This window comes from Gymnodraco acuticeps, unplaced genomic scaffold (assembly GCF_902827175.1).
Source record: "Gymnodraco acuticeps unplaced genomic scaffold, fGymAcu1.1, whole genome shotgun sequence".
Taxonomy (NCBI): Eukaryota; Metazoa; Chordata; class Actinopteri; order Perciformes; family Bathydraconidae; genus Gymnodraco; species Gymnodraco acuticeps.
In genome coordinates, this window is record NW_022992185.1 from 2,937 (window position 1) to 30,835 (window position 27,899).

General features: G+C 43.9%; 1 protein-coding gene across 1 annotated transcript; it reads left to right on the forward strand.

Annotated features, from left to right (window-relative positions):
* zfpm1 (zinc finger protein, FOG family member 1) lies at positions 1-27,413 on the forward strand (the record flags this gene model as incomplete). The annotated part of the gene is given in 6 exon segments (XM_034205094.1): positions 1-134; positions 19,099-19,201; positions 20,445-20,696; positions 21,683-21,916; positions 22,080-22,322; positions 22,467-27,413. Coding segments are annotated over 6 exon segments (3,560 nt in total), but the record flags the coding sequence as incomplete, so codon positions are not given.
* Between the last annotated feature and the right edge of the window lie 486 nt (positions 27,414-27,899).

The following is a 27,899-nucleotide window of genomic DNA, read 5'->3' on the forward strand; positions in this document are numbered from 1 at the left end:
ATGAGCTGGAGTTAAGTGAAGTAGGGGGGGGCAGCAAGGTGGTCGCTGGCAGGGATCTCGAAACAGACACAATGTGGGGCCCCTACCCAGGAATCCTCCAATCAGAGGGCAGCACAGAGGATCCTGATACAGAGGTAAGACCTCCACTTACCTCTTGCAAAGAGTCTGTCATGGTGACTGAGGCTGAGCCACTATCACTATGTATCAATCCTTATACACATGGACATGATGCTCTTCCTGAATAGCCTCAATGCACTATAACAAATGATGAAAAGCCATTGTAAAACAATAGAAGGTTTCAATCATCTTAATTTATAAATTATGTTTGTCCTACGTTGTTGAATTTGTGATATTGAGGTATTTGTTCTGCTTTTGGTGTGCCCTTGTCTTGCATTGAAATCCTGCTAGATATTACCACTAGAAGATTACAGATATTCTAAACATATTAATTTATAGTATTGACTGTTGACATCAATAGAAACTATATTGTAACACTGTTGGTGAGCTTAAGCTTCAGTTCAAAATCGTATTATGTATGTTTTCTAATATCTGCTAACCGTGGCTGACGGCACACACAATTATCTATATTTTCTAAATTCCACCAGTGATATCTGACCTGTAATTGCAAGTACAAATAAGTTGTTATTCCAAACTAGTTTGAAGCTGTCGACAATTACTGTTTAACAGTGGTGGCTGGTGGAAAATATTTTTGGTGGGGCTGTTGATATAGTGAGTAAAAAAATATTTTTTGGGAGAATTGACCCCTTAAATTAGGACTTCTGGTGATGTAATGGCGCGTTTCCACGGCAGCGCGGAGCTCGCTTTAAGCGTGCCGAGCCGTGCGGGGCCCGTTTTTGGTTGCGTTTCCACTTGGCCTAGTACCGGCTAGCGGGTCCTAATTCACAGTATTTCTGGCCCCATAAAATTGTGGTTCTAGGGCCAGGAACAACCAGGCTGAGTCGGGCTGAGTATGCTAAACTAGAGAGAGAATCGCTGGCAAGGGAGCTACAACTACAACAAGATGAACATATTTGACCGTGATTTAATTGTAATACACGTTTCAAAATGATGCCGAAGTAACAACATACTGATACCGGATAGTAACAACCATGAATTAATGCTTTGACAAGTCTGCAGACAGACGGCAGGCGAAAAACCCTTTTAAAATGCGTGTTTTCTAAATGGAGATTGGCTAAGCTAACGTTGTAAATGCTCCGACCGTCACAGGAACATGTGACTTATCAGTAACTTTAGACATCGTCGTAACACCATTTTAAACGAGATTTTATTGTAGATTATACATTTTACTGATACCAATTATAAAATATTTACCTTGTTTATTAAAATAAAAATAAAATAAAAATATATATATATTTTTTTAATTTTGTATGTGGGAAGAGGTGGGGCGGCGCCCCTATGGGCCGGCCACCACTGCTGTTTAATCTTTATAAGAATAGTCTTGGAATCATTTGTTAATTATTTTAGAAAATTGTTCAGAAAATGAATTCATGTGATGTAGAGAAGACATCACTATGTGAGTCTCCTCACACACCGGGGACACATATTTATGTGTAAAAGACATCAAAAAGTGCATTTTGCATGATAGGTCCCCTTTAATAAAATGACATCTTCACACAACACTGAGGTTAGAGTTGATTACTGTAACTACAGCAGGATTTTGTGTGTGTGTGTGTGTGTGTGTGTGTGTGTGTGTGTGTGTGTGTGTGTGTGTGTGTGTGTGTGTGTGTGTGTGTGTGTGTGTGTGTGTGTGTGTGTGTGTGTGTGTGTGTGTGTGTGTGTGTGTGTGTGTGGTGTGTGTGTGTGTGTGTGTGTGTGTGTGTGTGTGTGTGTGTGTGTGTGTGTGTGTGTGTGACCGGAAGGAGCCCTATCAGGCTGGGTTTGTGCATCATGTGCAAGTCCATATGATACTGATGCTAGGAGAGGTTTCCTGGCATGAAGCACAAAACACAACACAGAGACATAATCTCACACACACACACACACATATATATATATGATATATTAATGCAATTTGTGATCTACCTTGCTTTACCTGCTATTTTCAGTTGCCAAATGTGAGTCCAGCTTAGCCCAGTGTAACTGTCCATGTCTGTCTGAAGCAGATCATATTCTGTTCACTAAATGGCCCATTCAGTTCTCCTCTCCTTCACTTCTTTCCTCTCTGATCTCTTCTCTTCTCTCTTCTCCTCCTAGCCGTCCCCTGACTCCCATCCTCTCCCCTCTCTTCTTCCTCTCCTCCCAGCCCTCCCCAGACGTCCGCCTGTTTTTTATCTCCACATGGCGCCATCCTCCTGGATAACAAACCCCAGTGATTGATTCCTGCTTGATAGGCTCTCATTTCTAAGATTTCATTTATTATCAGTATGGTTCTGAGTGTACAGAAGATATGTGTGTGTGTGTGTGTGTGTGTGTGTGTGTGTGTGTGTGTGTGTGTGTGTGTGTGTGTGTGTGTGTGTGTGTGTGTGTGTGTGTGTGTGTGTGTGTGTGTGTGTGTGTGTGTGTGTGTGTGTGTGTGTGTGTGTGTGTGTGTGTGTGTGTGTGTGTGTGTGTGTGTGTGTGTGTGTGTGTGTGTGTGTGTGTGTGTGTGTGTGTGTGTGCACTGACTCTCACTCTCGCACACACTCTCTCACCCATCACCTTTTGTTCTTCCCCTCCCTTCCGCTGCCCATGCCTCCTCTGGACTGTAAAGTCAGTGTCTGTTCTTTCAAAGGTTCCCTTCGTAAAGAAAGCATCTCATTCTGACTCTAAATACATATCTCTCTCTTCTTCCTCATTTTCTGCCCTTCCTACCACCCTCTCCCCTCCTATCTGCGTCTGAAGAAGTGAGGAGATGGACATTCAGTATCTGCTGGAGATAGTGGCCATAATCTCACATTCCTCCTGTGTTTCTCCCCCTGTCACTCCACATCCTCCCCCTTCTCCATCTATCCCTCCCTCATGGGTCAGCAGGGGTCAGGGCTATCCTCCTCAGTGTGTGTGAGAGTTTCTTCTCCTGCTGCGCAGCTGAAGCCCAGCATCAAACCCAGTTCACAATCCTTTTCTACAAGTATAATATTCTGTACTCATCTTCCCATTTCTACCACATATACAGTACTGCCCCAGCAGGGTGGGGGGAGGTCGGGTTAGAATGAAGAGTAAGAGCTGTTCATTATTAGTTCATATTGGGTGGTTCATATAAAATGGTATAAAACCTACAGGAAATTATACAATGTCACTGTAAATTGACATTTACAAATTAACAACAACATGTTTCAACAACTTTGAACCACACACTCATTTTGACATGTTCTGACTTTTTTCTGAGCTTAGCATTGTAGGAGAATATCGTACATCAACAGCACACTCAAATCTGAAGTGTATATATATACTGTGCTTTGTAACTTCTCCAGTGTGAACACTGCATACTGTGTGCAGCATAGGAAGCTACTTCCTGCCAGGAGATTGGAATTACAACTCTATGATCACATGCCCTTTTTGTTTGTTTAGGCATTCTAATTATTCCAGTGTTTTGTAAACTCTAATTGCAGATACAAATTGATGGCTAGAAAGCCACAAACATAGCCCAACTTAATATTCTCTTTTTTATTATACTCGTTTTTTATTATACTCATCTCATAGACATGGTTGGATTGCTTGTAGGAGTAATCCTCATTCCTTTCTTCATATCTTTTGTTTGGCACAATACATTGCAAACTGAAGGTGGTGCAGAGTGACACACATTTTATTTCTGAGACACAGCTTTTAAAGTATAGTGGGGTTACAGTTTGTATCTTATCTTAGAGAGATGTCATCTTTCGACTGGGCCCCGCTCTCTCAGAATCCTTCTCTGGTTCATCTCCCTGTTATGGACATGCTTCATCCTCACCATAAAATATGTGAGATCTATTGCAGTTGTCTAGCCTTCCTCACTTTGATCTTATTCGTGCTGTCTTCCTCAGTCCTCATCCTTCCTGGGCTCTGTGAAGCCCCCAGGCTTTGCCCCCCGTCTCTGTATGATTGGCATGGCCCAATCGGCAGTGTTGCCCCCCTAGCATCGCCCGCTTTCTCAGAACTTTTTCTTAACAAATGTTCCTCTTATTTGGCCCGGACAGATAAGTTTAATACGAGGCTGGCCCAGCAACACAACTACACCTGGAAGCATTTCAGTGCAATGATTATTTTTTTCTTAAACAATACAAAATGAGAGGTATTTGACGTTGTCTTGGCTTGTTGGTGTATTATCATGTGGGTGGGGTGAGTTGTCAGTTCTGAGAAATCAGGGTGGAGCAGAGAGAGAGAAATGAGATCCAGTGCTCGCTCTCCCTCCAACAGATCTCCTTCATTAGATTATTGCCGTGTTAACTGGTCTGTGTCATATGGAAATCCTGCCATTTGCATCTCTTGAGAAAGAGGCGTAAAACCATTTATCTATTTAAATATATTCTGGCTGATATGGCTGTTGGACTTTAGAACACGGTATAATAATGTTTACTGATCAGCTGATCGCTGGCTGCTGATTCCTCATCGTTTTTGGTTGAGTGAACAACCTGGTCCTCCTCGACAAGCCTCCCATGGCAACCCAGCAGTGAGCACACCACTTGTGCTATTCTGATTGGATCGCACATAAAGAATCTGATATTATATCTCCTCTCCTTCTGATTGGATCCTGCTTTAATTAACTGATAGTGCAAGTGCATGTGATTGGACCGAAGTTGCGGGATTGTTGGGAAATGTCAGTTATATGAGGTGAAAGAGTAATGATGCTTAAGTGTATGCAAACCCAGAGTTTGTTGCATCTGTTGAATCTTCCAAAAGGACAGATGTCCAAAGTAAGCCACAGAAGAAACTCTTACAACATGATCTTATTGTTCTCCCTCCTTCAGCAGCACCCAGCAGCTCGCCCCACCCCAATCCTGTGTTTCTTGGAGAGGCAGCCTGAAGGCACGATCCTAGAAGGAGCAGAGTAAGGGAGTTCAAAGCGTTATCACGCACTGAACGTCTTTTCATCATGTTTTAGAAACAAGCGTTCGCACTAATCCCCCAATAATCTCTCCAGGAGAACTGGGGCGATAAGGCGCGCCACCCACGGCTTTTCAAACACTTTTTGGGTAGTCTCTTCTCACTCCCTATATATCCTCCGCTCTCCCTCCTCTACTCTCCTCTCCACTTCCCTCACTCCCCTGAAAGGACGAGTGAAGGTGATCAGCGTCTCCTTCTCATTTTCTCTAGGGCTGTTTTCCTTTTTTTGTGTTGACTCTGAGCCGGGTTGTTTACATCCTGATTTTGATCTTTTTTATCTGGGCTCATCAACAGTGTTTCTCTGCCTCTCTGTTTCTTTCTTTCCTCCGCCCATCAAATTAGAATGTTAATTAAAATGGTGCTCCTTCAGAAGATGACAAATAGATGATTACAGCGAGTGTTGAGACACCTTCTGCGATGCCCCCCAGAAGAACCCAATACTACAGAACATTATTATGAACTAGAGAGCAAGACCAGAGTTTCTACTTTTAGTTCACAGTCAAATATATTTGTCACCTTATATACTGTACTTTGTGTACTTATTTCTGCTGTAAACTCCCTTTTCTATCTTCTTGTTAAAAGGAAATAGCTCCGCTATGTACACAAATAAAGTCATCAAAAGCAATCAAAGCCAAACATACTTATTGCGTTGGTCCTGGCTTGCAGTAGCCTGTAAGGCGGTGTCAGAGTGTTAGGTGTGAGTGTGAATATTATTTGGAAAAAGATTTGTTTACATTGTTTTAAAGGTCACCTATGTGCAAAATCCACTTTTTCATGAATTGTATCAATTTCTATAAAAACCTGTCTGAAAATGAGCTGATCAGATTTTGGCCACTTTATGATGTCATAACGATGTTTTGGCTTGTGTAACCATTAGCCAATCAGCAACCAAGGTAACCCCCCCCTTATCACCTGAATGTCCTCCTAGAGCACCATTGAGTTCTTTGTAACCAAATGTCTCTCAGAGGGGCGTGGGGAGGGGCTCCTTATTTTCATCTAAAGTAACAGACAGAGAATCAGCACTTTGGAAACAGGGCTGAAACAGAGAGGATTATGGGTAATGCTGCAATGATCTGTTTGGTGTTTCAGCCAATCAGAGACATGTTTTGTATATATCTGAGACCTGTAATATATTGATGTAAAACAGTATAATAGGGGACCTTTAATGTAATTGAATTGGTTGATATATCTGCTGTTAGACAGCCAACTGCTTAGGGTTTTACTCATAAGATGGGCAGACCAACAGCAGTCACTGACGATGTCATCTCAAAGAAAGGTACAGTCCTCTTGCAGCATACAGTGTGGAATGCTGCTTTGAGTCAGCTTTCAGGGTCTCCATCTTCACCAATCAAATCAAATCATTCAAATATTAGATTGAATCCCTCTCTCATATTATTTTTCACGGGAAAAAACTAAAAGCCAAAACTGCTGGGACTTCAAACCTGGACAAGGAGTTTTTGGGCACAGCCCTTGAGTAATGGATGTCTCTTCTCAAAATGTTGACACTGTGGATCATTGCCTCAAGGAGAGCTAGCTTTTATCTGTGGTTATTGAATCGTCGTGCTCCACACAGGCAACCTGTCGTATGACTCGCCCACATCATGACAGCAGCTGTCTGTCTGCAGGTCTGTCAGCCAGGCAGACAGAAGAGCCCGCACCTCAGCACGGGAGAGGGGGGTGATTGGAGAGAGGGGAGAGAAAACTGCCAAATAAGATAAAATACTGATAGACAGAAACTCAGCCAGGCCAGGGGGGAAGAGGAACAAAATAGAGGCAAAGAGAAGGGTGGGAAAGGTCCATCCCCTGCAGGGCTCGACAGTAATGGTTGCCAGGTTGCCATTGGTAACCATTCAGAAAAAATGTCAACCACTTCTTGGCCTTTGGTTGCCATCAGTGGCAACCAGTTAACATAAAGAAATAAGGACAGCAAACAGCTAAATGTGCACCCCAAAATAGATAAATGTTAAATATTTGTTGTATTAAGAGTGATATTTAATTATTGTTGTGACCAGTCGGAACCTGATACTTAAGTTGCACGTGCATTGGTGTGATTACGGAGCCAGAAAGCGATGCACGTTTACTCGCGTGCGCGGTGCGCCGTGTGTTTGTTTTACAAAAGATGGCGAAGCAAATGAAGTTGTTTGACTGTGCGGTAAAATGTTCGGCCAACCCGTCAACATCTCAAACGAATGTTCAAAGTGATTCAACTGATAAAGCGCAAAGTGAACTAGAACGAAAAGCAAAGAGGAAATGTGTAAAGTCTTGAGAGGCGAAATATATGGTGTTATTGTTGTGCCTTTTGAGCATAGAAAATGTTATTGAGCCATTGAACATTTTTGACTACAGAAAAATATATTTTGCAACATCAATTATATTTTGAAGAGAAATTGACTCAAGCCCTCTCACAAACTCCTGCACACGCTCTCTCTCCCTCGCTCAACCTCGCCACCCTGTGTGCGCTCAAGTTTGCCTGCGGGCTCGCTCAAGTTGTCACAGCGTTACAAATGTGCCACAAAACCAACCAAATCTGAGAACTCGAGAAGGTCAATTCTGATTGGCTGTTTTGTCTCCAATCATATTTTCTATCTGAGGTACGGAAAGAGAGGGATTTTAGGTTGCCATCAAGTTTGGCCAGACTAATACATTTCTAATGTTAAATAAATGAAAACCATTCACAGTTAAGAATTATATATTAATTATTAATGCCATAAATGATTGCATACAATTACAGTTTCTTATTTCTCCGGTATGATAGCCGTCAAACAGAAGTTACATCCATTTCTCACTTATTCTAAGAAGAAACACTTTTAGTGGGTTCAATTCTGCTACGTTGTGCCTTCACTTCCGGTAAAAGTTCCTTCAAAATAAGAGTCCCGATCTTATTACTATCAAAATAAAAGTGCCAAACGAAACTTTACCATAGGAAAATATTGGCATACAAATATAATCACTTCTATAAAAGAGAAAGAAGAAACTCGTGACTTGCTCAATTCATTTGTGAGGGATCTGTGAAGAACATGACAACAGCTGCACTACTGGTATTTAGTATACCAGCAATTGAGGGTGGACAAGTTTACTACCACTTAAGTTTCAAATAATTGTGTTAATTACTTATTGTAAAGCATTTGAACATTCTTTTGTGTCACATGTTCATTATTAAGTTGATGTATAACTGTATGGTATCTTAATTATTTAAAATATAAGGCGACTAAAAATGGCAACCGTATTTTCAGTTTTGGAAACCAAAAGCTGATGCCTGGTTGCCAGCCTGGCAACCACTTTTAAAAGTTAGCGTTGAGCCCTGCCCTGAAATAAAACATGAGACAAAAGGAAATATGAGAGAAAATGGAGGAAACGTGGAAGAGAAGGATTAAAGGAGATAGAAGGAGCCGGTGTTCATCACTCAGTGGCTGTGACTGGCTGGTATCTGCATCTCCCTGTCATCTGCAGGGTGAGGAGGAAGGAGCGAGTAGGAGGAGGAGGTGTAAGAGAGGAGAAGAGGAGAGGGAAAACCTCTATCCTCTCTATCTCTGAGCCTCATCTCCGGCAGTTCAGGAGCCTGCTTTCCAAGAGTGCCTCATTTTCAAATCTCTTATCTCGGCCCCCGTTTTAAGTATCGCAGTTTTATATTTTTACATGTCATTTGCATGCAGCTCATCAAACCTGGCTCCCTCCATTTTTTTCTCATGCGAATACGCTGTGACTCTTCTGCTGGGCCGTAGCCATGTAGTGCGTTGACCATATCCGTACCTGGTGAGAGGAACATACAGTGTTAAACAAATCTTGCGTCTCTGTTGAATGTAAAAGGATGTGCGTGAGTGCAACAGAGGAAAAGTGTGTGTGTGTGTGTGTGTGTGTGTGTGTGTGTGTGTGTGTGTGTGTGTGTGTGTGTGTGTGTGTGTGTGTGTGTGTGTGTGTGTGGTGTGTGTGTGTGTGGTGTGTGTGTGTGTGTGTGTGTGTGTGTTGTGTGTGTGTGTGTGTGGTGTGTGTGTGTGTGTGTTGTGTGTGTGTGTGGTGTGTGTGTGTGTGTGTGTGTGTGTGTGTGTGTGTGTGTGTGTGTGTGTGTGTGTGTGTGTGTGTGTGTGTGTAAGGCGGATGAGAGTAGGTTTCTGATTTTATCTGCCTTCCTTTTCTTCTTTGTATTTTTGGAGGATTCACACAGTGACCTCTTTGTTTGGGACAGTGAGTACTCCCCTCCAACCCCCTGGATCGGGAAAGAAACCATTTCCTGTAGCTGAGAGATAGAACGAGAGACAGAAAGAGGGAGAGATTGGACGGGAAAGGAGGGGCAGGCAGACAGAAGGGGAGGAATGAGAGTTGGGGAGAGGACTGGAGATTAAGAAAGAAAGAAAGAGAGAGGGTGAATTGGATGATTGAATGAATGATTTTGTGGGAAGAGTGAAAGAATGAACGATGGTTGAAAAGGTCAGGAGAAGAGCAGGGTGGGTTTTGAATTCCCAGCTAGAGAAGCACAGTGAGAAGGACGGGTGCACCTTCAGGAATGTGTGCTGATCTGCAGATGATGTCACTGGCTCTACTTTTTCTTTCTTTGTCTTTTTTTCTTATTCTTTTTTTTAATGTATCAAACACCCCCCCCCCCCCCCCCACACACACACAGGACACCATGGTTACTGTTTGGGCCACAGTGGTGGAAGGGACTCAGCACTGAAGTCAGGACATGCAGAATAAAGCCCTTCAAATCTTGAATGACATCTACCAGTTTCCCTACTTATGTTCAATGCAGCTGTAGTACCAGTCTGGACCAATTGGAAGCTAGTCTAATATAATGTTATCTAGAGATGCAGTATCTTGGTAGCTATCTATGGCACTGTAAATGTATGCGGCCCAGGAGGGAAGAAGAATATGTTTGAGGTCATTCAAAAACACCTTGCAGGTATTTTGTAAATCAGGAGACACTGACAAGTTTACGCTGTATCCATAGCCGCAGGAAGTCATTTTACTTAGGGGGTGCGGTAAATTGTCAACGGGGGGGGGGGGGCGGGGTGCTAGAACTGTCAAGGGGGGGGGGTAGCCTTGCTGCGGGGACACGGTGGACCTCTGTCGCCTGTCAGCGCAACTTCAATGATGCCGTTTAAAAAGACCGTGAGCGAACCGAGCCCTTGCACCCCTACTTCCCGCGGCTATGTCTGTATCCCCAACAATTATAATCTGTATATGTGGAACTCATTTCAATCATGTTCATGTGCTGACTAGTAACACAAGATCAATGATGTCAGTGCTGTGACAAATTAAAAAACAAACAAAAACAACAACAATAAAGCCCGCTATGGCTGACGGATGTATTCAAAGCGTTTGAACCGATGTTGGCGGGAAGCCTTCACTTCTATTTCAAAGCATCCCACAGAAAAAGTAGTATCTTTATATTCCAAAGAACAGTTGTGTTATTGTTTTCTGTGGCAATAACATTTAATGACCATGAGGCGCTCCTGTTTAGACATGATAAAGTGTAAACAATATGAGACAATGTAAAACAGTATACACATTGAGACACAGATGAGCTAGATTGCACCACTAATGATTTGCATATACAAACATCCTTATTCCCCAGTGGCAGCAGTAAAACTGTGGCCGTTGACAGCTGTTCAGAGAAATCTTGCTGCTCATCTGCACATCCACCAGACCATAGGTGTAGACCAGCTGGGATGTGTGATGAGGCTCTGCATGGTTGCGATCTAAAGATGATTTGCTGTACAGTTCAAATCCCCACCTAAGAATAACAAAAAGCCACAGCCGTTTCAAACATTATTCACTTTCTGAGAAAAGAGCTTCCACCCCGCACCAATTGTTGGAGCATTTGAGAAACAGCTGTGAAAAGGTCAAACTGTGCTTTAATTATAAGCATCCTCACCGTAATAAAATGCTCCACCTCCAGTGAGTAAAGTACTTTGTGGAGAGGAAATGGAATCTGTTTGCCTTCCTGCATCGTATGGATTTCATCTGTTGTATGTATCTGTTACTCACCAGGAGTACCCCGGGCCGGGCAGAGCTGAACCACCATCCCCGGACCGCCACTTGTCTCTCCTCTCTGCAACCAAAACATTATAAATTGTAAAAAACACATAGTCGTAATTATCTACCTTAACATCCCAGTTATTCAGTATCATGTATGCAGTCTGACACGACATGCATACATGTGGGGAGACCACTTTCCCGTGTCTACAGACCTCTCTGCTGAGGAACTCATGTGTAATGAAAGGAGGGACATTTGAAGAACTTTGTATTTGGGCAGCCTCAGCGGCTTCACCATCATACCTGTCTCCATGACGCAATTCACTTTCTCCACCTATCAAGGAAAATGACAGCGGCACTGTTTATCCGCACCGGTGACCTCATGCTGCTGTGTCCCACCACCTCTCCCACAGCCAGCCCGATGTTCTCCCCCCGGCATGGGAAGTGGGCTGGGGTTTTTGATGCCATGCTTCCTCCGGAGTTCACCATGGCGTCAGACTCTGATCAGCCTTAAGCATCAGGAAACACCCCAACAACTTCCCCACCATAATGCTCCAAAGTCAACTAAAATAAAGTCATCAGTGAACCCTGTTAAACTAATACCCATGAAAACATTTTAAAAAACAGGATGCACTCTGAGAGAGAGAGAGAGAGAGAGAGAGAGAGCGAACAAGAAATCATTGTGATTATGAGCGAGAGAACGGAGAAATAAAATGAAGAAATGAAATCCGCCTGGCATAATTTGCATTCAACTTTTATCGGTGTTGAGGAGGGCGTTTTTGGGCCTGATAAGGAGAGGGCGTCACAGGCTGCGCTGGAGGTGGAGGGGGTGTGTGTGGTGTGTGTGTGTGTGTGTGTGTGTGTGTGTGGTGTGTGTGTGTGTGTGGTGTGTGTGTGTGTGTGTGTGTGTGTGTGTGTGTGTGGTGTGTGTGTGTGTGTGTGTGTGTGTGTGGTGTGTGTGTGTGTGTGTGTGTGTGTGTGTGTGTGTGTGTGTGTGTGTGTGTGTGTGTGTGTGTGTGTGTGTGTGTGTGTGTGTGTGTGTGTGTAAACTGACGTTGGCAGAAGAAGATGGTTCTAGAGTGTTGTTGCTGTGCACTAACACACACACACAGTGAACGTTTAGCAGCTATAGTGAGGACAGGGTGTTGGGGGGGTGGGGGGATGTGGTGGAAGCGGGGGGTTAATATCAGACCAAATAATTAGATTCGCTATCGTCTCGGCGGCAGCAGTGCGGGGATCAGGCAGATTAAAGCCAGGCTCGGGGCTGGTTAATATTCATGAGGGGACCGGGGTCCGGGCGAGGGGCTTAGACTGCAGCTCAAACACTCTCCTCTGCTGATGGGGCTTAAGGCAGCACTCTCAACTCAGATGGAGCTCTGCCGGGGAGGCCTGACATCCCATTGATAGATGGAGGGCTATGCGGGTAGTTAGGGTGATACAAATAGAAGACGGGGTGATGTATGTGGAAATACAGATCTTTATTGGAGGATGATGTTTTTAGGAAAAGCTGAGAATGTGACAATTGTGGTCAATCCTCTTGGTACTCCAGATTGACTTTTTCCTTGTCATTTCCCCCCAAATCTCTTCGACCAGGGGTGTCCAAACTTTTTCCAACTTTCATATTCTCGTTAAAAAAAACAGCAACACACTTGTGCTTTACTTATGCACCAGCACTTACAATGGTCTTGCTTGTTTGAAGTAAATATATCAGCATTGTTTTTGTATCTTAAATCGTGCACTTGTTGTAAATCGCTTTGGATAGAATCGTCAGCTAAATGCTACGTAATGTAATGTAATATACTATATTGTGCTGAGCACCACGGTTCGATACCCAGGCAGACTGCTCTCTGTGGGAGGAGACGTGCTCAGCAGGTGTTTCTGTCACAGCAAATGGGATCTGTTGAAGGGGGGGTGGGGGGCATTCCCAGCAGTGAACACTGTCATGTTTTCACTCTTTGTGGGTCGAGGCACGTTCCTCTGGGTGACTGCTGTCTGCCTTTTGAGTCAGTGAGATCGGCGTCAGACCAGAACAAGGGTGATCATTTTGTATGTGTGTCTGCTGTGTGTCCGTGGCCGCAGAGTGTGTACAGTTCTATCTTATTCTTCCTGCAGATTGACATTGAGTATAATATATTCATTATGTGTGTAGTTCTGTAGCCATTTGCAGGTTAAACCCTCCATTTGTTAATTTGTTAAGTAAACCAACATTATCTGCAGCATTTTAAATCCAGCTGTGTTCAAAGACAAATCTGACTTTACCATGATGAAAAACTGGGAATAGAGGAGACTCTATCAATGAGTGGACAACATTGGATTTTATTAAGAGTAATTATCCAATAAGAAAATATGGAGTTTCACACTCACAGTTTTGAACAACAGTCTGTGTGATTGACTGTTTCTCTTCTTTTTTTTGTACACATGAGTGTGTGTGTTTTCCTCATTGCTCTCCCCATTGCCCTATCATAGCAAATTCCAAAGCCGTGGCCGTGATGAATTAGTCTGAAACAAATTAGCAGTACTTACAGCTCAGACGGCTCCAGCATTGGGTTACAAATTAAAACAAAAGAAGCAGTATCTCCACATCAGTGATGTTCCCCATGAAATCCAATACGCTCTGCCTCCGTCTTCATCGTGCAACACACTCAGAGGCTTCCTCCATTCACTCCTTCCTTCTCTTCTCACTGAAAAATAAACACATTTTTGTGTTGGCTTCATTTCGTTCTTCCTTCCTCATTTTTGGGTCCCAAAGCCCATATTTGGAACCACTTTTAATTTGAATAATCTAATTAAAGATGATTTTATGTTTAGTGCATTTGAGCACTTTAATAAAGTGTCTCAATGTAGGAGTTGGGGAGGAAAATATTGTGCAAAGAAAATGCATGAAATGTGCCAATTTGTATGGAACACACTTCCTGTTGTGGGCTCTGAATGACTTCTTGAAAGCCAGGGATAGAGCCAATTGTTACTCACCTGGAGCGGCTGATTCGAACTGATCAGCCTGTCTTTTAATACCACGGTACTGACATCCCAAAGGAGTAATAAGCATTGTAAACGTTGCTGAAACACAGCATAACATGGGGATAAGGATTTCATGAGAAAGTGCTGATAAGCTCTTATGGATTTTAAAAAGCATTTTTGTTTTTGGTGTCAGGAAATATATATTGTTTTAGATATATGCTTACCCAAATTAAGTACATATATTTATATATTCAGTCCCTAATGATTCAAATCATCAGGGACTAAATATATGTACTTGTTTTGGCTAAGATAGCACTATGACTTTGAATTGGAACACATGAAAAGGTTATGTAGTTTAAACAGTTGAAGAGCAGAATACACAATCCAGTGACCTTTGACCCTCAGACTGTCCCTGCTCTGTGCAGTGCTGGGGGAAGGCTGCCTCCTGATGGAGAGGGACAGTACTGCATCACACTGACTCAATGCTGTGCTTTGATAGAAAAAAGACATTCAGCATTGCATGGATAAAATACAAGTGTTTTATTCCCTTTTAAGATGTTGTATTAATTGTATTTCATATAAGATATGAAAGGAGAAAAGGCTGAGCCATACCACACGTATCCCTGATAGAGATACGGTACAGTGCGCTGAGTGTGTCGCTTTGCTAGCCATTGCTTTTAATCAGCTAGTAAATTGACCTTTTCAGAGCCTAACACTAGGACTGGTGCTATTTACAGTGAGAATGAACATACATACTGCCACAATGTCAATTCAGCATTGGCGTATGTACTGCAGTATGCTCCTGTGTACTTAAACCAGTTTACTATGCATTGCTACTAAAGAGATGATTGGTCAGGTTGATGATTGTTGAGAACAGGCATTTTAAAGTTGACATTCTACAATCTATGTGTATGTTTCATGTATTCCCTCTGTCTCATGCCTCCACACACACACACACACACACACACACACACACACACACACACCACACACACACACACACACACACACACACACACACACACACACACAGGCTTTTCCTCTCTTTCCGGTGTGTTCCGTGGATCTTATTATGGCAGCGGTCTGAATAGCCCCTTCCGACCTCATCAGATCTTCTTCCTCTTCCTTTTCTTCTCTCACTCTCTCCTGGGGTCTCTTTCCCTCTTTTATTCCTATTCTCCTCTTTCTTCTTTCTTCTCCTTTATTTTTCCATGCAGCTTTGTTCAGCCCCTGCTCCCTTTATTTCCTAATTTCCTTCTTGGGTAGGGATCATCGTCTGCTCCCTGGCATCCTCTTTATAAATGGGTGTTTGCCACTGGAAACCCATGAGACAGTATTGTGTGACTGTGTATTCCCAACTTACAGCAATTCATGCTTTACTGTTTGAATTTTGATTGTCTCGCCATGTGCATACTGTACAGCAGTGGCAAACCGTGTCTATCACAACTGGACCTTCTGTAGACACACACACACCCCCTCCGCCATTATAATGTCCGTCTTTTCACTCAATTGTCGTCTTGAAAAGGGTATAGACAACAATTCCGCAACAACATCATCTTCATCTGTTGCACTTGCCATTTCAACGTTAAAAACAATAAAAGGGCAAATGAATTGCTTCGTCGCATTTATCTAGATCCTCTGTCTCGAGCCAGTGAACTAACGGGCCTTCAAGAGCAGTGGTTCTCAACTGGTGGGTCGCGAACGGTTTTTTTGTTTTGGGAAATAAGTCAAACTTTTCTTTTGAAGGCCCGATTTTCTAACACTGGGCATGCAGTTGGACTGGAAGTACCGGAGACCATCAACGGTTTTGAAAACTTCTGTCACGTAGTGATCATCTTCTCAATAAAACATCTTTGTTGATATTTTTCGAGTCTTCTGGCCTTTGATCAGAATCGAGATTGTTGCCGGAAGTCCCCACGGAGAATAACTTTGCGGTAGAACTATTCTTTATACATCCATGGGTACAACTTCAGATACAGATGAACACATAATGAAATACGATCCCAGGTTTGATGATTGACAGGTCACAGAACAATGGGAGCTATCTACCCTTACCCACAATTTAAAGTAATTCACACAGACTCTCTCCTCTTTACTCTTCTCTCTGTGTGGAGCAAGCAGCAAGTTGAGCTTCAGAACAAAGTGAAAAACAAACAATGGCATCAAATATTATTAATATGTCGGGTAGTAATACATTTATTTATTTTCTTCTCAGTGTACCAGAATGCGTAGTTTATATGTTAGTATTTCTAAAAAAAATAAACCTTTTTTCAAAGCATACTTTAGTTCTGTGAAGGGTTATAAGGGATATATGCACTGTACTTCACTTCAATTAATAATGTATGCTGAAAAGCATATATATTACAGCATGATTTCTTGTTGAATAGATTTGAGTGATTCAACATTTTGGGTCGCGATTTATTGACCCGAGGCCTGACCAGTTGAGAACCACTGCTCTAGAGTTCCCTGGCAAGGGAAACTCTGAAAGAATACGCCCATTGGCTACAAATCATTATAAAACAGACAAGTCAAATCAAGCAATCTGATTGGTTCTTAGCCTTGATATACTGAGTGTATACCACGGGTAGAATTGTAAGTTACTTTTCACAACAAGTCAGTATCCTTCCGCGTCTGAGAAAAACAGTATACAGTTTGCTTTTCAAACTGGAACAAGAAAGCAGCGGAGAAGTAACGGGGCAGAAACCCTCCTTTTTACGCAGCGGTCCAGACATAGACATCAAACGGCAAAACATATTCAGTGTGCAGTTCCTTTGGCATTATGGCAGGGATATCTAGATACTTTCCAAGGTTTGACATAATGAATTGAGCTACTTTTAAAGCAAGCAACAATGTTTTCAAATCTGTAATCAAAAAGGTCCGCAAAAACGCTATCGACCAATCAGATTGCTTGATTTGACTTGTCCGTTTTATAAATTTACATTTCTTCCGTTACGAAACAAACTTACAAAGCATAAGATTAATTTCGACCTCCGGGGGGGTCTTACTATTGAGGAGTGCCTATCTCCAGAAAAAAAAACGCACCTAAACGACGACATGCAGAGCTACGTGAAGAGCAGGTAGACCAACTGGAAAAGTAGCACCACCTTTCTGATGCAGGTTTTGAAACAAAGCAGAGAAATTATGACCGTTAGTGGCCACAGGTGCGAAATCTCTCTCCAGAGCTACTGGAAGCCGAATCTCGGGTACCGGAGAAAGTGGAGCAATATTCTCGCCACGCCAAGCAACAGCCTAGAACAACCTCAACCTCTACAAGTAACCTCGTAAGCCATTCTACTGATGCTGGACAGGTTTTCAGTGGGTGCACAATAAACGGCAACATACAAACGAATGTAAATAAATAGCCAAATAATGGATCAACGCTCTCTGTCTAATATGTTCGCTAGCTGTTAGTGTTGTTGCATAGCAACCACCTCGCATTATGTCGACCCTCCGCTTCGCGTCGGGCTGAACCACGCCCCTTAGCTGTGATATAATGAGCATATACCACGGCCTGTCGTGAGCTATTGCTTAAATATATGATTGGTTGATAAAACTGTCGATCCAAACGTACGCTCTCAGGCTCTGTTTACTCAAAGACGAAATGGAGAACGAACCGAATTCGGTATCAAAAAAGTCTTCCGTCCACATGGTATCGGCTCAAGAAACGTGTCTGTCCACACGAGACCGCTCGACCCGCTGGAGACACTGTAGTACATTTGCCGGGCCTGTAAGTGGCTGTACTTCCGCCACAAAATACACCAAAAGCAGTGAAGAAGACCCCCCCGAGCATGGTTGCCTGGTTGCCCTTCTGTTTATTCTCTGCGGTGGATTTAGCAACATGTAGTTCATGTTGTTGCTGATGGTTGTGGTAGAGGAGCTGTAGATGTTGCCCTAACATCTGTAGCATGGTCAGTAGCAGTAGCTACTGACCATGCTACAGCAGTGAGCAGCAGAGGTGGGGAGAGGTGGGGCTATGGCTTCATCGTTATCAGGAAATGATCGTATAGGATGTACACACAGAGCCGTTAGGCCCCCCAGAGCGTTTCGTCCGCAGATCTACCCACCTTGAGACCCGTTACCGTTTGAGGGCTGCGTTTCCGCGGTTCCGTTACGGCCTCGTGTGGACGAACCGTCCATACGATAGAGAACTGTAGCGGATACAACCCGTTTCGCCTCCGTGTAAACGTGGCCTCATTCAGTGCAACGGCCAGGGCATTCTATCCAGGATGTAGAATACCTTGGTTAAAGGATGTTCTACCCAGAAACCCAGAAAAATATCTGATTGGTTGAAAAAAAATTCTAACACAAAACCACTCAAATGTGTAGTGCATGGATCAAGAAAGACAAATAAATCAACGTAACACTGTAATATTACAGATCAACAACACAGATACGATTCTAATTTATTCATTTTATTTACATTTTATTTATATAATTAAATCGATTTTTTTGTTTGTTTTATCTGAGTGTTCCAGGGTATTCTCTGAATACCTTGAAGGCCCTGACAGTTCACCACTGCTGTACAGTTAAAGAGGAGAATGGACACTTGAAAGTGACAATGGCAGAGACAATCATTTATTGGATTTGATATATTTTGAGGGAGGGAAGAGAGAAACATCTGGACCAATTGAAACTAAACATTTCCAGCTGTGGAATGGTAGCATATCACGTTATGCACTGTATTGCTAATCCCTTGAACACTTTCATTATTCTGATTATGTAATGTTTGTATTATCATAAAAGACTCATCAACAGTTAACTGTGAGGAAGAATATCATTTACGTTTGTTTTTAAAATCAAGAGATAGTGTAAAAAGACACATCGGCCAGAGTTTAAGGATGCATCTATAAATAGTTTTTTGTCTGACCAGCGTCCAAAATGCAGTGATATGAAGGAGAAGCTTGCTATGAGAACATGAACCTTTTTTTATTTCAATTAAATATAGATTAACTAATTGTTTTGGCACTAATAGTCACAAGCAACATTGTTGGTAAATTCATGTCAATCTTTGTAATAAAAAAAACTCTTTGATTATTATATGTTCATTCTTAAACTAAGCAGGTGTCCTTCATTCTCACTGTGGGGGTGCGTCATTATATACACTGTGTGATGAGTCTAACCCATCCGTTCTGTGTGTGTGTGTGTTTCCAGAACTCTAGGTTTTCTCTGGTGTGTGAGGATCCAGACTGTTGGATGAGTCTGCTCCCTCTGACCTCTGACCTCTCAGCTGCCAACTGCACCATCTACAGCCAACGTGAGTGTTCCAGTGTAGCAACAGCATGTCCACCTGATGTTTCCTGTTGACTGCCCAGTGTTCCCAGTGTGGAGCAGCTCCACCACACTGGCTCAAAGTCATTATTCTGAAACATTTTCCCCCTTACATTGTACTGTTACTTCTCTGTTAAGCATATTTAAGTAGAGCTGCACATTTTAGTCGACTATGCGATCCATCAATTTACAGAAAAAAAGTCTACAACAATTTTGATAATCAATGTATTGATTGCAAGTAAGTATTTAAGCAATAATGGCAGAAAATGTTTTTTATCAGAATCTCAAATATGGAGATTTCCCGCTTTCTAAGTTTTATATCATTTCATTTCATTTTCATTTCAAACCTTTATTTAACCAGATTGGTCCCATTGAGATCATAGATCTCTTTTTCAAGGGAGACCTGCAGCATATAGGTTCCACATGAAACATAAAACAATAAAGGACATTATACATTATATTTACAGGATACATTTACATAGTTATAGACATTTACAAGTGGCCATAGTATCAACGAGCATTTCATTTAGCCTAGCTTTAAAAACATGCAGAGGAATGAGATTGCTCAGTTTCAATTCTTGCTGAAGACTGTTCCAAGCAAATGGAGCTGCGCACATAAAAGCTGTCTTACCTAAGACAGTCCTTGCTCTTGGCACATCTAACAATACTACATCATGCCATCTCAGACAATAGCTGCTTGCAACTCTCTGTGTTATCAGAGAGCAGATATAATACGGGAGTTTACCCAACAAAGCTTTATAAATAAATGTGTACCAATGACTGAGCCTCTTTACAGAGATCTTTATTATCATATCCAAGTAAATCTCTTTACGCCAACATAAATGCTAGAAACCATTCATCAAATGTTTTATTACTAATTTGAAATGTCACGTGAGTGGTTGAAGTAACATGTTAGCAGTTTCCTGAGTAGATGACCCTCATCACTAAGCAGCTATTGAACAGGCTTTCTGGCTTGAACAGGACAGGGACATTAACCCCTGACACTGAGAGGTGGGTCAGTCCCAGGGCTTTGCTATTGTTGACTTCAATGAGAGTAGTTCCACCTTTTCTATGTTCCTACCACCACTAGTCAAAATGTTGTTGCCTCCAGACAACACTACCCCCAAATGGAATAAATGTACTGTATATTAACTTGCATGAAAAAAGATAATCTTTACTCTGTGTTTTTTTGTTAGCTTCCTGTGGTGACCTGAGCTTCTGTGTTTCAGGTGAAGAACTGTTCTGTAAGGTTACCAGGGCGCTTACAGCTGGTGAAAGGCTCCTGGCGGCCCTGTCCCCAACTGTGGGCCCCTGCTCCTCCCCCCCCCAGGCCCAGCTCTCTCCTCCACTCAGCCTCGTCACCCAGAAGCCCCCTGTGGGGACGGAGGACTCTCTGTACCCCCCAGCGCTGCGCTCAGAGATCCAGCTCCTCCCACAGCAGGCTGGCATGGCCGCCATCTTGGCTACTGCCATTGTCAACAGTGAGTAATATATATAAATCAAAGTCTGTTTATTCGTTAGCAGTAGAGCTATTTTCTTCAATAAAGTATATGTTATATCTACTATATACAGTGCTATATACAACAACTAGCTTCTAATCTGGCTAGGGAAACTATCCATTAGAATAAGATAGTTTGGCATTTAAATCATTCAAACGATACAAAGTGGTATTAAGGTTTCTTTAAGAAAGATATATCCTTAAGAATCTGTATTTAACATGTAGAGTAAATATGAGAGACTGTATGGCCTATAAGTATTACATGCAATATAGTTTCCCTTCTAGCCTTTATGCTATACTTATTTTGTTTTGTCAGCCCAAAAACTTTTATCCAGGCACTGTTTTTGCGATAGCTGCGATATAAGTTGGTACCGGAAAGCCATCATGGCATAAATCTGTATTTCAGCATCTGTCTTCTGGCTGCAATGATCTATTTAGCCACAAGATGGTGCCACAGCTCTTCAGCTCAGCTGAAATATGATGATTATTGTCAATGCCCTTACTCTCTGTGTGTGTGTGTGTGTGTGTGTGTGTGTGTGTGTGTGTGTGTGTGTGTGTGTGTGTGTGTGTGTGTGTGTGTGTGTGTGGTGTGTGTGTGTGTGTGTGTGTGTGTGTGTGTGTGTGTGTGTGTGTGTGTGTGTGTGTGTGTGTGTGTGTGTGTGTGTGTGTGTGTGTGTGTGTGTGTGTGTGTGTGTGTGGTGTGTGTGTGTGTGTGTGTGTGTGTGTGTGTGTGTGTGTGTGTGTGTGTGTGTGTGTGTGTGTGTGTGTGTGTGGTGTGTGTGTGTGTGTGTGTGTGTGTGTGTGTGTGTGTGTGTGTGTGTGTGTGTGTGCTTGCTTCCTCTCTACGAGCTGTCGCTTGACTTTTGGAAATGGTCTCTGAGAGTTTTACAGGTAAAGGTACTTGAGTCACTAATTTGTGAAACATTTTAAGTCATCTAACTCTAAATTTATCTTCTATCCGTCTATCAGAGGACATCTTCCCATGCAAGGACTGTGGGATCTGGTACCGCAGTGAGAGGAACCTGCAGGCCCACCTCATGTATTACTGTGCCAGCCGGCAGAAGCAGCCGGCTGCAGCCTCGTCTCCACCACAGGACAAACCCAAGGAGTCCTACCCCAACGAGCGCATCTGCCCCTTCCCACAGTGCAACAAGAGCTGCCCCAGTGCCAGCTCACTTGAGATCCACATGCGCACACACAGTGGTGAGTGCCAGACCTACTGTCTCTCCACGCCCAACAGACAGGTCCAAACATGGAGACCCAACTTGTAGATGCTTTACCAATGTGCCTTAATGTTTATCACATCGTGTGGAAGATTGGCTCATAATGTGTCCCTCTAAATAAGTGTCCCTCTGTCTTTTAACAGGTGAGCGTCCATTTGTCTGTCTCATCTGTCTGTCAGCCTTCACCACTAAAGCAAACTGTGAGCGCCACCTTAAGGTCCACACTGACACACTGAACGGGGTGTGTCATGGCTGTGGCTTTGTCTCCACAACAAGGGACATCCTTTACAGCCATCTGGTCACCAGCCACATGGTTTGCCAGCCGGGGTCTCACAGTGAGGTCTACTCCCCAGGTCCCGGCCTACCCAAGCTCCCCCTGTCCACTGGTAAGACATACCATCAATGTGACTAAATGTGGCTACTTTTCCAGATTGTGGATCAATTATTGGCTCATTGATATAACTGATGCTTTTCTAGATCCCTTCAAATGTATGCTACTGTTATAGTTTGCTGTTTTTTACTGTCTTCAGGTCTCAGTCCAGGAGACTCTGGTGTGGTGCTGAAGTGTCAAGTGTGTGGCCAGAACTCTGACTCACCTGCCCAGCTTCAGCAGCATGTGCGAACCCACCTAGAGGTTAGGGTCCCAGTCGAAAGGAGCCCCACCCCCTGCCAAAGCACCCCATCTTCAGTTGACAACCCCCACCTCCAGCAGTCTCCCCAGGACAGGGAGTCCCTGGCCTGTGTCCCTACGCCAGAATCGGTCAGTCCTGGTGCAAACGGAGGCTCCGCCACGCCTCGAGACTACAGTCCTATTGATGTAAAGATCAAAGAGGAGCCTCCTTCGGACTTAGAGACAGAAGAGCAGCAAATGGAGATTAGGGAGGCTGGAGAAGATGAGGAGCTGGGTGAAGAGGCAGGAGATCAAGAAGCAACAAGGAAGACAAACAAGAAGCAAACATCCTCCTTCCAGACATCCACCTCTCCAAAAAGTCTGGCCACTGCAACTGTAAAGGCAGAACCAACTAGTCCCACCCCTGGTTCTAGCCCCGCGCATGTCAGTGGTACAGGCTCAGTTCTTCCCGGAGGAGCAATGTTCTTGCCTCAGTACATGTTTAATCCTGAGGCCGCCATCCTGCCTCAGGCCTCAGAGATACTGGCTAAAATGTCAGAGATGGTCCACAGCCGTCTGAAGCAAGGCCAGACAGTTCCTCAGAACAACCCGGCTGCATTCCTACCCTCTGGACCAACTGCACCTACAGCCACAGCCACTCCTCCTCACAAAGGAGCCACCTGCTTTCAGTGCGATATCACCTTCAACAACATCAACAACTTTTATGCACATAAGAGGCTGTACTGTTCCAGTAGGCATCATGGAGAAGGTGCAACCTCAGCTTCAGACCCTGGGGCAACTAGAGATGCAGCGCCAGCGACACTCCCTTCCAGTGGGGCCCATGGCACGTCAGCATCACCTCAGGGCGGAGCAGCAAGTAGGGCCGCCTCTGCTTCTCCCTCTGACTCTGACCCTCCTGCAGGCAGTGGAGCAACAGAATCCGGGAGGGTCGTGGAAGTGAAGACAGAAACCCCTGCAGGAAAGGAAGGACTATCATCCTCTTCTGAAGGGGAAGGTGGAGGTGGAAGTGTGGGAGGAGGTGGAGGAGGAAGAGCAAGCGAAGGCAGCCAGAGTCCTGCAAGTGGTTTTGCAGAAGAACAAGAAGACGATCCCAACAGAACCTTCTGCGGAGCCTGCAACATCCGCTTTAGTCGTCATGAGAACTACACCGTTCACAAGCGCTTCTACTGCGCCTCCCGCCATGACCCATCCAACCACCGGTCCCTACACATGGCCAAGGCAACAACCACAACGCCCTTCCTTCCCCAACCCATCAGGACACGCAAGAGAAAGAAGATGTATGAGATTCACATGGCCAGAACTGAAGCCTTAGCCAACGCTGCTGCTGCTGCTGCCGCCGCGTCCGCGGCTGCCTCAGCTCCGTCTGCCTCTGTTCTGGGCTTGGCAGTGAAAGAGGAAGGTTCTCCCAGCGGGGCAGGCAGCTCCAGCCCTGAAGGAGATGGCCCGATTGACCTCAGCAAGAGGCCCCGTCTGAGAGAGGTTCCACCCAACAGCAGCAGCAGTGTTCTCCCCTCCCTGCCACTCACTGACTACCACAAGTGCACTGCCTGCAGTATCAGCTTCAACAGCATTGAGAACTACCTGGCTCATAAGACCTACTACTGCCCTGCCACCACCCTGCAGCCTCACACCCTGGAGCAGCTTCACAGGCTCAAGAGATCGGCCTCTACCTCTCCCAAAAGCAGGCCTCAGCAGGAGCGCCCAGAACTTCTGCACCTTATAGATGCTAAAGCTCTGCCAGCTGAGTGGGTTGCCCTGGCTCAAGGCACATTGTCCAGTCCTCACCCCTCCGCCTTACCCGCCTCTGATGCCACGTCTCCTCTCCATACAGCCACCACACTGGCAGCCATCCCAGGAGCCGGAGCCAAAGGCCTCGGTGCCTCTCAGGTGGTCTGCCCCTACTGCCCTAACAGGCTCATCCCCTGTGACCTGATGGAGCACTTCAAGACTACCCACGGCATGCTAGTAAGCATTCAGCCCCCCCAGCAGGGCGGTGCAGTGAGCCGCAGCCCCAGCCTCAGTCCCAGGGATGGAGCTGCGACCACCTCCACCCTCCAGATCAGCCAGCCCAGACTGCGAGTCCACAGAGAGAGCCTCAATGGGCAGAGAAGGAGTGGTTCAGCTTCACCGGCCTCCCCCCTGGCAAACGGCAGCCCTTCAGCTGGGGGGGGGTCACCTTTGGCTGGCTCCCCCCTGCCTGTTTCTCCCCAAAGGGCTCCCTCTCTGACTGTGACCCCTGTGCCTGAGGTCCTCAGGGAGACTGTGGGGGCTTCCCTCCTTCCAGACAAGGCTGTCCCGAACACAGCCTCCCATCCCGACCCCACCCCCCAGCCTACCCTCATCTCCACCCCCAAAACCACAGTGATCTCCCCTGTCCTGAACGGTAACTCCCGCTTCTGTCGGCTCTGCAACATCAAGTTCAGCAGCCTGTCCACGTTCATAGCTCATAAGAAATACTACTGCTCCTCCCACAGTGCTGAACATGTCAAGTGAGCGTCCTCGTCCCCTGACTGTCCTGCTCTGAGCCCAGGCTCTGCTTCAATAGGTTCAAAGAAGCCATATGTCCCTTTTCCTCTGCCAGTCCTCCCCCATGGGTGCCAGAAAGGCGCTCAGCTGGCATGACCATGAATGGCAATGAACGACTGTTACTCTTACCTGACAGGGCCTAATGCTCCGAGCAGAGTCACAGGTGTTGTTACTACCACACTGAAGTGAGGCTTCTGATGGGTCAACGTTTGGAGAACACTAAGAGCTCAGATGCTACCTGCACACACTGCTGTGCCCTCGTCCCATTGATCACTCTGTGTCTTTGTACCGCAGTCACCAATTCAACTCCTGCCACTCCCAGGCCTCACAGTTGTTGCATTATGGGATGTTTCAAACATGTATTTCACGTCCTCTCTCTGTTGAACTGTCAGTAATTAGGTTCTGACATGTGGAGGCATTTCTGACGATGACTGATAACCCGCTATGTTAATCTGGTTATGATACATCTCCAGACTTTTCCTGAGCTCTTAATGTTCCAGACTAAAACAGAGGAATCATTTCTCTAGTGGAAAAAGACTTGATCACTGTTAATGTTTTTATTATCTGTGCATAATGTATGATGTCTGAAAACAAGAATTCTATTATACTATTGTTTCAACACTGGCTCTTTCTTCCTTACTCGAGAAGCTGAAGCGTTTTTAGCTGAAAAACAAAAATGTATTATCACAATGTTACTAATTACTGAAGGATAATATTGCAAAATGGACCATTTTTGGTTTATTTTCATATACACATTTTTTTCTCTTCAAAAAATTCAAGCAAGAAGAAGATGTGAAAAATATTTATCTTTTTAGTCCTCACTGATTTCATGTCAACAGAAAACTACCTACCTGGTGTCAGAGAGTACTTGTATTTTTATTTGTATATTTTTAATACTGTTGGAAGGATTTGGATGTGTTTTTCTAAGTGTAGATATTTAATATCTTCTCACAGTAATCACTGGGATCACACTGAACTTTGTTATCACGTTAGCCTTTGGTGTTCTGGTTATTTAGTTGGTGGTGATGGCTTAAACCAGCGCAACCCCCCCTACGTTTTGGTGAGAATAAAGTAGGCTCCCTAAACTAAATTCATATGTTCAATCAAAGTCTCTTTAGTGTCCAGCCTCAAGACCATGCTTTTGCTTTTTTACCACGCACAGCTTCACATTATTGTTGCACAACGCCTTTCCATACATATTCTGAGAAATACACAAAATGTTTACCACACATGAACAATAATATGTTTTATTTTTAAATGATTGTGGTTCTGTCCGGCAATGAAGGCATAGCAGGGAACATGTTGAGCACGTCTCACACTGTAGTCTATGCACGTACAGTAAGTGGTTTCCCCTGAGTGTGGCCCTTGGTGTGTGTTAGATCCTAAATGCCCTGTCAGTGGTGCACACAGTTTACGCCATGTTCCATGCTGCTGCTGCTGCAATACAGTGTTAGTTAGAACTGTGACATGTTAAATTTTTTCAAATATTGATGCAAACTTACCAGTAAGGGCCATCATATGTTTTTAAAGTCCACTTTTTTTTATATATATAATATATAAGTTGCCAATATTGCATCCAGATGCTGAATTAATTTGGTTTTCCCTCCTGACAGAAATGGTTGGGAGACATATTGTCATACCAGTTGATGTTGTTTTTGTACACCAAGGGACACCAGAGCAAGCTGTAAACACAACAATATTTCATATTAGAATCAAACAAGATTGTTGTGGCGAATGTGGCACTGTTAGTTTCTCATGAACTGAATGATGTTCGCCCCATCGCCCCCTTTCCAAAACTGGAAACCAAATGTAAATTGTTGGATGTTTTCATCACAGTCCGATTCTTGGTTCACTTCCTGCTCTGATGTGGTTTGAAGCAGCTCTGTATCAGACACATATTCTTCTAAGTGTTTACAATATGCTGGTCCCTCAGTTCAAAAGGAGATATACAAGCAGAAAGACAAGTCATGTCAGTTAGTCACAAATGAAATAAGTGAGTGCTTGAAAATCATCCTGCACTTGCACTGTGTTGTATAAAATGTGCTGAATGTTTTAGTTTTAGGGACTTACTTACTTTTGTGATGTATTTATGTTATGAAGATCTTTGTCCGTCCAAAGTGCGTTACCTTGAAGGATTTTCTGAAAAATGTTGAACCCTTTTTTATCTAGTTGTAAAGACATGTTTTCTTATTGATTCCTCTGATCATAATGGAAAGAATCACAATGAAAGTCAAAACTTTTATTTCCATTTCATTTCAGTTTCATTACACTCTTGTTCAAACTATGCATGGGAAATAAAAAAAGTTCTGAGAGACAGTGATGGAGAGAATGAGTGAACTTCTTTCTAGTGGCTTCCATGGTTTCGGTGAGCAAGGAGTCCTTGACTTTTGCAGGTGAATAAATGTTGCTTATGTGTAGTCACTCGTTAACCACTTCCTTTTATAAGAAAGTTTTCACTGTTTAAAACTTGCTCTTGAATAAAGGCTGCATGAGCACCCCTAAGAAGAAGAGTGGGCCAATCAGCTTCAATGCTGTCTCCATCCCAGGCAGAGTGCACCCATAGCCATAACACTGGTGCCCCAAACGCAGATCAAATGAAGCACACTGAATTTCTCGCCCTATGTTTATTCTCCAATTCTAAGCCGTCTCTCTGGTCAGTCACCGTGAACCCCCCCTGTCGCCCCCGTCTGTAGCCGTGGTTTGGGTTGGCCTGCCTTACTTGTTTATTTGAGACACATTAATCAATAATCACGTTACAAAAACACAATAAGTTATATTGTAACAGCCTAGTGAGGCCTGTTAACAT